Below are 12010 nucleotides of genomic sequence, written 5' to 3'. Positions count from 1 at the left end.
ACAATATTTTATTTTCCTTTTCTATATTACAAATATATCTAATAAATACGACAGGTTTACATACTTTTTTTTTATAATTGTTAGAAAATATCGAATATTCTTAAAACATATTCTCATTAGTGATATTAGACATGACTAGGATAATGCACGACAAACAAACTCACAAACTCACAGATGTGGTAGTTTTTTAAAATTTAAATGAAATTGAAATCAAAAGAAAACAAATTAAAACAATCATGTGGAAAAGCATTGCTGGTCTTGTTGTTTATGAATTTTCCATGTTGGTGGGACCTGCATAATTCTCATTGTTGCTACGAGGAAGGATGTTGGATTGCTACTTATCTATTTGTGAAGGAATTTCTTGGATTGTTGGCTGTGTTGTGCATACTTAAAAGGGATCATGGCATGGTGCTGGGCCTTGTCTTTTGCAAATCTGATGGGATTGGTGCGTGCAGTGGAATTGCACTAATTTTAGATTTTGTGCTTCTTGTGTTTTGTACTCCTGGGAGAATTCCTCTTGGTTATAGATTTCTAGTACTCTTTTTTCTTCACTAGGTTTTCCCAATGGGGTTTTTCCTGGTAAGGTTTTAATGAGGCCTGATCTCTATAACCTTTCTCCTAGGAGGGGGTGGGTGGTGGGTGCTCCTATTAGTGGGGATCATTATTTTACTTTATTGATGTAACTTGCTACATTGTACTATTCTTTCCCTTCTTTCTTCTTATATTGGGTTGAAGTACCCCTTGTACTTCTCTTCAATATATTTCACTTGCTTATAAAAAAAAATCATCTAACCCTGTTATTGTGTTGTTATTGATTTCACCTAAGTGCAAAGTGCAATGCTGACGGGGCGCTGAATAATACAATAAATTGCGACGGAGTAATTTTGGATGTGAGAGTGGTTGTTGGATTATGAGTATTTGTAACAAGTAACAACCTTGGTACCTGTAACCCTCTTTGTCCTATGTAGTTTGCGGACAAGGCCACTCCTATGGAGAGATGAAATCCTATATAAAAATGGTGTGCGTAGATGATGAAATCCAGATGAAGGAGACGGCTGGATAAAAATTGAGATGTGTGGAGGAATAAACCTAGGGGTAATTTTGTTTTTGTAAAATATTTTTAATGAGTGTCATGTTCCGTTCTCTTTGATTCCACCCTTTTTCATGGAACCATATGTACTGTTCCGTTCTATCTTAAAAGCATGACAAACACGGAACGAAATCTAAATGTTCTGTTCCGTTCCCCTTCCTGAGTGTTTACCAAACGCTACCTTAGTGTTTTTCTCAGTCATGTAAAAAAAGTTACTCAAATTATTTATTATCATTATTTTTTAAAAATTTAACAAAAAAAAGATTGGGCTTGTTGGCCCAAAAAAAACAATGGCAGCACCAAAAACAGCACCACAACCTAAGGAAGCAACGATAAACACTTTAGACGAGGTTCTCTCGCCGCGCCATCGCCAGAGAGTTTTCCACCGTGTCATCTCCGCCCCGATTCCGTCAAGCACCAGGTTGCCGTGAAAATGACTGAATTCAAGAAGCTAGTTCGACCCACCATCCCCATGTGCAGGTTAATCTACTTTCAATTCATATCTCAAATTGTTAGGGGCGGACCCACAGCCAAGTCATGGGTTCAGATGAACCCCCTGAAAAATAAAAAAATTCTACTTACCCCCTTGTAATGTTTTTTTTTGAACCCCCTGAGATTTTATATTTGCACCAGGACCCTCACTTACTCCTCTCTCTCACAGACTCACGCTCTCACCCTCTCACTCACGATTCACGCTCACAAGTCACCACGCCCTCACCCTCTCGCACGGCGCACGCCGCGCACCACCACCACCACCACCACCACGCCACACCGTCCACCGACCACCAGTCCAGCAGAGGCTCTGAGGCTCTACCCTAGGTATGGCTGATTTCCTTTCTCTTCTCAAGCTTGATTTCCCTAACCCTAAATCGATTCCCTTCAACCCATCACCTTAGGTTGATTCTCAATTTTGTATTTTGTAGTATATATTTGTGTAATTTTGCTATAATCATAGGTTTTAGATGTTCTTAGTTTATGAGGCAAATGAGGTTTTAGTAAAGTTATGTTCTTTGCAAAGAAATTTTGAAATTCTACTATGGGAAACCAAAATTTGGGCTTGGGAGTGTAAGGTACCAGACCAAGTTTAGGGAGAGAAAGTTTGCACAGGCCCTTAGTCATGAGCTTCTCGTATGGTTCAACCTGATTATCATATGAGCTATGATGGTGATCAGTGGTCTTATAGAATGGGTTCTATCAAGGTTTTTTGAGGTTCTTCAATTTTACTGTAATGAAGAAAATTAAACGGTGTAAGTTTCAAAGAAAATAGCCTCCTAGAACCAATTAATGCATTAAGAGAAATGTCAAGATGTGATTGCATTTGTTCACTTTGTCAATGCTGTTCTTAAGGCCATTCATGTTCTGTGTTCTTGTCACTTTCTAGCTTAGCAAATGGCCTTCATAATATAAACTTCTCAGTTCTAGTTTACACGTGAGTTGGTGTTATACTGTCAGAGTAGTTATGTAGTTCAGAAATCTGAATCAGATATCTACTGGTTTTTTTGGTCCTTTTCATTTTTTTGAACCACCTTGTAGGCGTACAAAAAAAAATGAAGTCAATATTCAGAGGAAAGGTAGCAAGTGAGGAGGAGGTGTTAGAAGGGGCTCTTATCAGGGTGTGGCACTGGGCAAACAGTAGGGTGAAAGGCTTCCATTTTTCTGTTTATGAATGGCTTTCTCAACCAGAGTTGTGCATTAGAATGGTGGGATAATTTTGTTGATTTGGATCCATGGTAATGAATGCAGGGTATGCAGATGCTTTAGGTGGGGTAACTTGGCAGAGCTATTGGTGTTCAGAGCAAGAGATTTGATGGGCTTGGATTGTCCTCTGCGTGGCTGGATGCTCTTATGTTTTTTAGTTTCTATCTTCACTTAATAGAACTGGTGTGGAAATTGGAATTATTTACAAGGGAGGAGTTTTGTTTTGATCATAGAAGATTGTGACTGTACAGTGGGGATGGAGCTAGAGAATTAGTATCCTGTTTTTCTGCAGCAGCATAGGCTAGTGAATCTTCTCCTCTTTTGTTGCTTTCGGGTCCTGAGTTGTAATTGTTACTCTCTTGATCCCACTTTTCTTTATGTGTAGTGCCTGCTTGGTGCTAATTTTTGTTTTCTTTTTTGTCTACTTTACTTTGTTCCGGGTTTGAAGTACCCCTTGTACTTCATATTAATACAATTTTGCTTATCAAAAAAAAAAAACAGAAAGAAAAATAGCCTTGTTACCCTTGTATGTTATTCTTTGAATTATATATTGTGTTGGGTTGTGAATTTTAAATTCATTGATAGCATAATGCATGGAGAATCTACAAGACACAATAATAGGCTAAGTGGAGGAGAAATCTTTATCACTGTTAATATGACACTATGCAATTTATATCAATTCTTACTTTTGAAGGAGCTAAAGAAGGTAAATCCCCCCTGTTGTGCTGTGCAAATATGCAATAGTTTGGAATACTTCATGATAACAAAGAATCAAAAACTTCATACCAGTGTTATAGAATATGATAGCAGCCCCATAGTGCTATGTCTAAGAATAACATTGACTCCGTAGAGGACAATTATGATTTGTTATAATTTCTGATGTATAAACATATTACAGTTGTTTTTAATTATATTTTTATCAATTTGCTCATTGAAAAATTTGAACCCCCTAACCCTGGGGTCCTGGATCCGCCACTGCAAATTGCCCTTCTTCTTTGATTGAGAGTTGAGACACTTGGAGTAAATGGTAGTAGCATGGTGCTGGTAGAGTTTAGAAAATGGTTTATAGTTAGTTATAAGCTATGTAAGTACACTATATTGGTCTAGGAAGAAAGTTAGTTGTTTCTTTACACTTTGCAAAATCTTAATCTTTTGTTACTATTTGATTATTTTATTTTTTGTTTTCAAATTTTTCCATTCATTTGTTATTTTCTTTGTTAACATGAATCAATGATGATAAATATGATGGAAATCAACACAAACCAGCTTTAGCTATGCTTTGAATTGTGCATCAGGTTACTTAACTATGCTACTCTAGCTGCCATGTTCTTAATCTTGTTAACTGTAATTTTATTATTGTTTTAAAAGGTTGTTCTTTTGTAAGATTTATAGCTGAATTGAATTCCTTTAACTTTCTACAGGTCAAACTCTGATCCTTTCTCTAATCAATATATTTGTGGTCAATATTGAGCTCTGGAAAAGTAATTGCCAATAACCCAAATATTTTTACAATCCTCACTTTTCATTTTACTGGAAATTGCTATTGTCCCTCAATGTTATTCAACTTTGAGAGATCCAAAACACTCAGAGAGCTGCTCAGACCTTATGAAAATTCAATCTTCTCCTTTAAATTCAAGATCCCTGGTCTTCCTTTCTCACACATCCAGCGGCATAGTTACGTGAATGTGTACATGAAGTGGAAAAAAGATTCATACTATGACTCAATTGAGCACATCCACCAATCCATTCAGCTCAAGCCTGTTATTGCCCTGAAAAACTGCATTACCCAGGATCCCAACGGGTGCATCCCTATCTCTGCGGTGTCAAAGAAGGGATTACAGTTAGATGTGCCCATGAAGGTTGCGAGATTTTTGAGGCAATATCCATCCATTTTTGAGGAGTTTACAGGTCCTCAGTATAATCATCCTTGGTTCAGGTTGACAGCAGAAGCTGCTGAGATCGACAGGGATGAGAAGAGAGTATATGAAGAATGCAGGGAGGACTTAAGGTCCAGGTTGAGGAAGATGATATTGATGACCAAAGAGAATGTTCTACCTTTGAAGATAATTCAAGGGATGTTGTGGTATTTGGGGTTGCCTAATGATTATTTGCAGTACCCTGAGCAAAATTTTGATGAATCTTTCAGGTTTGTTGAGATGGAAGATGGATTGAAGGGGTTGGTGGTTGAAAGCAGAGAAAAAGTTTGTTCTGTAATGGAGAAGAATGCCATGAAAAGAGGTTTGTACAGTGGGGGGGCAATGGAGGCCATTGAATTTCCCTTTTTTCCATCAAATGGTTTAAGGTTGAGGAGGAAGATTGAAAATTGGCTACATGAGTTCCAAAAGCTTCCTTACATATCACCTTACGATGATTTCTCAAACTTGGATCCAGACAGTGACATAGCAGAGAAAAGACTCGTGGGGTTTCTTCATGAATTGCTTGCCCTTTTTGTTGAGCATTCGGCGGAAAGGAGGAAGCTCTTTTGCCTCAAGAAGCATTTCGGGTTGCCACAGAAAGTGCACAAGGCTTTTGAGCGGCATCCCCACATGTTCTACCTATCTTTCAGAAACAAGACTTGTTCAGTCATTCTTAAGGAAGCTTACTGCGATGAATCAGCTATTGAGAATCATCCTATATTGAGGGTGAGGAAGAAGTACATCAAGTTGATGAAGGAGTCAAAAGTGATTTTAAGGAACAGGAGGGTGAATGGTCGATTTTCTAACTGTAGTGAAAAACTAGATTTAGATTCAAATGATCTGGATGAAAGGGAACTTCACATGGCAGATTGTTCTTCGGAACAGGCTGCATGAAAATTTGTAAAAAAGATTAGAGTTGCTTTATCAGAAGCTAGAATGTGCTCTATGTATATATCAGTTTAAGGAACAAGTTTGATTAAGTGTGTCGAATTCTTTAGCATCACATTTTTTGGGGTTTTAATTTTTTTATGTGTAGCATGTGCTCTACTTTTGTAGCTGTACTCGTTAGCATAGCATTATTTTGACAAGTTATAACATGTTTTCAATTTCAAGCCTTTGTTGACTTGAATTTTATTTCCCTGCTGGTCCTTGTTTATGTTCATGATGTGTAACTATAATCTCTTCATTTTCTGAGTCTCTGCAATTCTGATTTGCTTCATAGTGGAAGTGAATCATTATAAACAGTTCTTCAAAAACAAAAAGAGGTTCGTAACATCCACCCTGTTATCTAATAATTTTGAGACCTCACTCTGGAGAGTGAGCCACTCAAATTACACACTCTCTATCAGGAATTGCCACGTCAGCTTTTTTAACAAAAGATATCCTTCTCTCTTCAGAAGCTGTGTCCGTGGTACTCACGCGACTCATTCTCATCTCTGCTTCATTTTCATTGTCCACAACGTACTCCCTGATTTTTCTCATCTCTTTCACTCTCCCTCTCCCAAATCGATTCCCCTCAATCAGCGATTGCATTTTCAAATTTCAAACCCATGAAATCAGTCCCAAATCTGATTTGGTTCCCTCAATCAGTTTTTTCGATCATTCACTCCATAAAATCTCGAAACCTTTTCACTCTCCCAATTCCAAAAATCAGTTCTCTCTAAAATGGATTTTAATTCTGCAATGCAAGATTCCATGGATCATAGGATTCATGAGGTTCACAACAGGCACATCTCATCTTGAAGATATCAGAATGTTCCAAAAGACACAACCTTAGGTGTTTGGGCTCTCCAATTTCAATCTCTGATGTCGCTTCACGTATCTCTTTTGTTTCCTCAGGTAAATTAAAAAAGTGGAATTTTTTTGTGGACTAGATGAATTGGTTTCTCATATACGAAAAGCAAAATTATGAACTGTAAGATTTCATTGACACCCACCCTGAAACTGTGTTGTGTATTTTGATTTTTTTATGCTCTGAAGCTGTTATCTTTACTTCATTGCCAAACCTATTATTTATTATCTCAACTGATTTTTTGAATTCATTCTCTGATTTTCTTAAAGAACAGTTGATCAATGGTTTGTTTAGCTTTTAATTATTTAAATTTTATCATTTACATCTTTATAATATTTTTTTATCATTGCTTTATAATTTATTGTATCTTATTGCAGGTTCTTGCCAAAAGTTGGAACTTTAGTGTTGTTTCTTCCTTAAATTTGATAACCTTCTCTGCTCCATTGCCACTTAAGATGGAAAACAAGACTTATTCAAAGAAGAGTAAACGCGTGGAAATGTTGACTTGAATGTCCATGACCATGGCATTAGATCATGTAAGCCAAAATTTACAATTGATTTGTATTGTTGAATTGTATTATAAGAGTATTTGATTGGACTTCAGTGTCTAATTGGTCGTTGGTTCTGTAAAAAGAATAATGCTGCTACAAAGTTTAGTAGCTTGAGGGTATGTTTCACCTTGAACTGTCTACTTAAATATGACATGCCATCCTTTAATTCTAATATTGTCATTTTTTACTCTTAGTTTCTTAATAAGTTGACTAATAATGCTATGATCTTGACAATATTATTGCATTTCAATTGTATTGATGAGCCAGCTGAAATTCTCAAATCGTGGTATTGCATACTCTCAAGTATTTTTTTTTCTTAATAAAGTAAGAAGCTTTGAAGAGTGTCTCAGGTAGAATAGAGCCCTTTTATAATGAGCACTGTTTTATATAAAATGGACTATTAAGTAAGATGGGCAGAGAGATTATAATATATCTTCCAAAAGAAACCACAATACCGAAACAAGGGTCATCATAATGAAGTGAAGTTGTGGATGAAACTCACAATCAACTTAGACTTTTATGATACGTCAAAATCAAATGACACTATAAGTGATGATAAATCTTCTTAAGACTAATTAAATTTAGAAATTTTAATTAGTGATTTTTTACAATATTAAAATGAGAATTTCATCAAATTTTGAATATTTTATATTCTCTATTATTTATATTGAAAGAAGCACCATAATTTTTAATTCAAATTGTAATAATTTTTCTCTATTTATTGTGTATATATACGAATTAATTTTCAACATAATTTAATCTAAAAAATAATTTTCCTTTGTTTTATTAATTTAATATTCATAAATTAATTAATTAGTTTAAATTTAAGAATATTTTTTAAAGAAAATTTAAGAATATTATTCTATTGATTTTTAATTTAAAAATACATTAAGATATTTAATCTCTACATAATAATTAAAATACTTACTTAAATTTTTTAAAAACCCGTGCATTGCACGGGCTACATACTAGTATCAAATATTACATAAATATTGTCTGCCACTAGAACACTCCTGTTACTTTTAGGCATTGGCACAAATATAATTAAGATTAAAACAACATCATCCACAAAACTAGAAAATAAAATAAAATAAAAAAACAGAGAAAAAACTAAATAACTTTTTTTTTATAAATAAAATGCCATCATTTGACGATTAAATTGACGTTTCTTAGTCTCTCTACACACTTCATATGCAAGTAATGTTTCATCCACTAAAACTAAGTCAAAAGTATACAACATGTTAGTACAGAGAAACAAATCGAAAATAACTTATAAGATCATTAACTTTTTGAATAAGTTCATTTATGACATTGTATAACATAAGGGTATTTTATTTGGTACATAACATAAGGGTATTTATATAGGATTTTAAAACTGTTTATTGAGAAAGATTTGTTGAGAGACATATCTACTTAATGTTATCTTCGGGTCTCGAGAAGATTATTTTCATGACTACTAGTTATGGGGATAGTGTGGAATACCTTGGGAAATAAAACAAACAAAAAACTATTTATTAATATACTTTTTTAAAAAAGTGACAATATTACTTTAAATTAAAATTAATTCAGACTATTTTTTTGGTACAACTTGTAAGAACAAAGAAAAACTAAGGTCTCACAGAGGAGACACCCATGACATCCGTCAAAAAAGAAAGCTCATCCCCTCAAGAAGGTGGTCAATTACAACAAAAGCATCCTCCTGACTCGCACCATGCTTCGCCAAGAAATCTGCATACACATTTCTCTCTCTCAGAGAGTGATGCAGAACAACGTGCCAAGAACAACCCATTAAATCCTTAATAACCCAAACTAGTATTATTCCCGTTTGTTCGTGCGATGCACGAATAATTTTTTACGAATTCCACTGTTAATTAAAATTATTGAGTATTTGATATATGTGAATAATACAATGATGTATTTACTAAGACATACAATTTTAATTAGTCAAACACTTATATACCATTATTATCTTATTTTTATCTTTAAATATTTTATCTTTCTTATATATTTGAATTATATGAGTTTCAAATGTTAATTGTGTTTGTCTCCTCTATCGACTTGTAATTTGGCGCAATCTTTATTGTAAAAGATGAAAAATTGGCTGAAATGTAATAACATATTAGACTATGAGGGAGATATTTGAAACTAAAAGAAAATATTTATACACATATCCAGGAGTAATGATTTATTCATATCTCACTTTCTTTTCTATCTCATTTTTATACATTTCTCTATTTTCTCATACTATATGTCTAAAGTGGATGTGAATAAGAAGTGTCAACAACACATTATTCCATGAGTTCAAACCACTAAAGGAGTAAAGAGCAATGATAACAGAAAATTTTCTTCACATCCATTATTTCTTTCATAAGTTTTTTCTTCTAAAATATTTAATAAAAATTATGAATCAAAGAAATTCAAGTATAACAAAATTTATTCTTCTATTAGTTTTAATATGAAAATATTTTCATACAAACCCCATACCTAATATGAAAATATTTTTTTAAAAACTCTATACTCCATGAGCGCTTTTTACTCTGTAACTTAAATGTAAATAAGACTTAAATATGTTTTCGATCCTTCTAGAATTAGGGTCTTTTATTTTCTATCAAAGTAGGTTATAAAGAAAGTAGACAGTAATATGGAGAAAGAAAAATATCACATAAATTAAATTGGTATTAGTATTCTTTTAAATGAGGGTGATTTAGAGAAACAGTTATGAATTTATTCTTATAAACTAATAAACTAATTCTATGAACCTTTTATAAAATTAAGTTAATATGATTTATAAAATGGAAGAGATTAATATAATCATTTTAGGATAAACCAAATAGCATTGGAAATGGTATATGTTAAAAACCTTTGATGTTGAGAAGAATGACATCTCATTTATAATTAAAATTGAATTTCAAATGATGGATAGTTAAGCAAGCGGATAGTTAATTTTTTACAACTAAAACATATATTGATAGAGAGAAAAACCATGAAAACACTCCCCTCATGGTAGAGACCAAAATAAACCAAAACATCATACTCAAACAGTAGATACATAAGAAACCATTTGAGACCCAGCTTAGGATAGGAACATATTGCATATCCGAATCCTTTTCTAAACACATAAATAATTATGGAAAGAGGCCAAAAGGAATGATTCCAATTATAATTAGTCTAGACCACATCTTGCTAAATTAAACTGAAACTCCCAGGTGTTGATGTTGGGAAGGTGACAGTGATATCATGAGTTTAATATTCCACAAAAAATTTGCACTTCCAAGCGATCTTTATTTATACATTACTAAAAATGTTTCACATTTTTAAATAGTTACGTTAATAGTTTTTTACTCAAGTGACAATAGAAAACCAGAAGATAAACATTATATCAACTTTGAAGAAAAGGAACACCCACCAAAGGTATAATGAGTTGTTTCCTAAATCTAGAACTTTGTTATTCATGGGCTTAAACTTCATATCTATCCTTTACTCTTTTTTTCTTCAATCCAACTTCTACCACCATTGTTATAGACCTATATAGCATTAAGAAATAAAAAGTGGTCATCCAATACATAGGTAACAGATATAAATGTTTCTGTACTTACTAAAATTGTAAGTAAGAATGAAAAAGAAAGAGAAATGAGAATTGTCATGAGAAAAGAAGAGAGAAATATAAAGTGTAAATATTATTGAGGTGTGAAAAATGTTAGATAATTATTTATCAGTTTTATTTTATTGTTTTAGTCTTTGTCATGTGTAAGTGGTCAGTTGTATGATTTAGCACATAGCCTAAACTTTAGGAGAAAGTTAGGATGTTTTATCTGTTTTAACTTTGTAACCTCCCTTTCCCTTTAAAAAAAAAAAACTTTGTAACCTCCCAGCCGTTATTAGCCTATTTAAAGGCTATAGTGAATAATACTAACAAAAAAACCATGTCACATAAAAATGCTAAACATCTCAGTAAAGACTACTTATATATTTTTTAAAAATAAAAACACTTGAATCTATTACTAACAATGACAATTGGAATTTGATATTGCATGCCCCCCTTAGATAACTTGATCCACATCTCCATTACAAATGTTCATCTTAACCTTGAATTACATAAAAGTCCTCCTCTAGGATGAGTAGAACGATTGCATGCATCCACCAATGAACATAATAGAAGTCACTAATTAGAAACAAACTGTCTGAGGATTGACATTGACTATAAAAAACTAAAACTACAACGTTCAGTTGCTCCGTGACAGCACTTTAAACTTTTGATGAATTCGCTATTTTCTCTTTATTGTCTTGCACAATAAAACATAAAACCATCAGAGAATTTCTCAGCAACAGATCAGAACTCATCTCTTCAAAATTAGAAATAAAGAGGCTATAGAATAAAAATAAAGGGGCCAAGAGAGAAAAAAACAATATCAAGCTTTAAATTCATGCTATTTTATTGGTAGACCATAACTAAACAATAATATAGAGACTATGTAATAGATGTAAGCAATCAATAGCTGTCCACGACTCAGAAAGAAAGAAGTGATAGGTTAGTATAAAATATAGAAATAGGAGTTATTTTTCCACTAACTTGCAATCTGTTTCAAAAACTACTCTCATAAAACACAACTCTTTTGACATCCCCCTTACCTATAGTAAAGAAAAAGTCTGCTATAGCTAAAACTACTCTCATGACTCAGTTGGTGAAGTAGATGATTGTTCAAATATTGTTGCTGTAGCTAAAACTACTTCACCAAGAGACGGTCATAGAGTGATTGCTCACTCTCCACAAAGGCTTCAAAATCTTCTACCTTCACCAAGGGAACAATCCATTTGAAACAAAGATAAATTCAAGGCTAGCTCATACAATGAAGAGTTAGAAGCCAGAAGATACAGAATAGAAGCATCCCCTACTCCAATCCCCTTTTTCTTTTCTCTTGATAAGTTCATGTGCCCATGTACCAATACTCCTCAAGAACAGAGA

At 33.5% G+C, this 12010-nt stretch overlaps 1 protein-coding gene and 1 long non-coding RNA gene across 4 annotated transcripts; both read left to right on the top strand.

The window, feature by feature from the left end:
* The first annotated feature begins 1426 nt into the window (after nt 1-1426).
* LOC130723474 (protein WHAT'S THIS FACTOR 9, mitochondrial) lies at nt 1427-5701 on the top strand. 3 transcript variants are annotated; one of them, XR_009014287.1, is made up of 4 exons: nt 1427-1570; nt 1752-1909; nt 2624-2722; nt 2834-4201. XR_009014287.1 is itself a non-coding variant. In XM_057574545.1 (3 exons), exon 3 carries the CDS (start codon nt 4342-4344, stop codon nt 5596-5598), a length of 1257 nt encoding a protein of 418 aa, XP_057430528.1. In that variant the 5' UTR covers nt 1441-1570; nt 1752-1909; nt 4210-4341; the 3' UTR covers nt 5599-5701. The 3 variants fall into 3 exon arrangements, 1 of the variants encoding a protein (XP_057430528.1); XR_009014286.1 differs by lacking the exon at nt 2624-2722 and having other exon boundaries at nt 1441-1570; nt 2834-4199; XM_057574545.1 differs by lacking the exons at nt 2624-2722; nt 2834-4201 and adding an exon at nt 4210-5701 and having other exon boundaries at nt 1441-1570.
* A 209-nt stretch (nt 5702-5910) lies between these two features.
* LOC130723475 (uncharacterized) lies at nt 5911-7193 on the top strand. Its single transcript, XR_009014288.1, has 2 exons — nt 5911-6543; nt 6874-7193. It is a non-coding gene; the product is annotated as an uncharacterized LOC130723475 (long non-coding RNA).
* Nucleotides 7194-12010: the final 4817 nt, after the last annotated feature.

Source organism: Lotus japonicus, chromosome 6, assembly GCF_012489685.1.
Source record: "Lotus japonicus ecotype B-129 chromosome 6, LjGifu_v1.2".
Taxonomy (NCBI): Eukaryota; Viridiplantae; Streptophyta; class Magnoliopsida; order Fabales; family Fabaceae; genus Lotus; species Lotus japonicus.
This window is presented reverse-complemented; position numbering and strand designations above follow the sequence as displayed.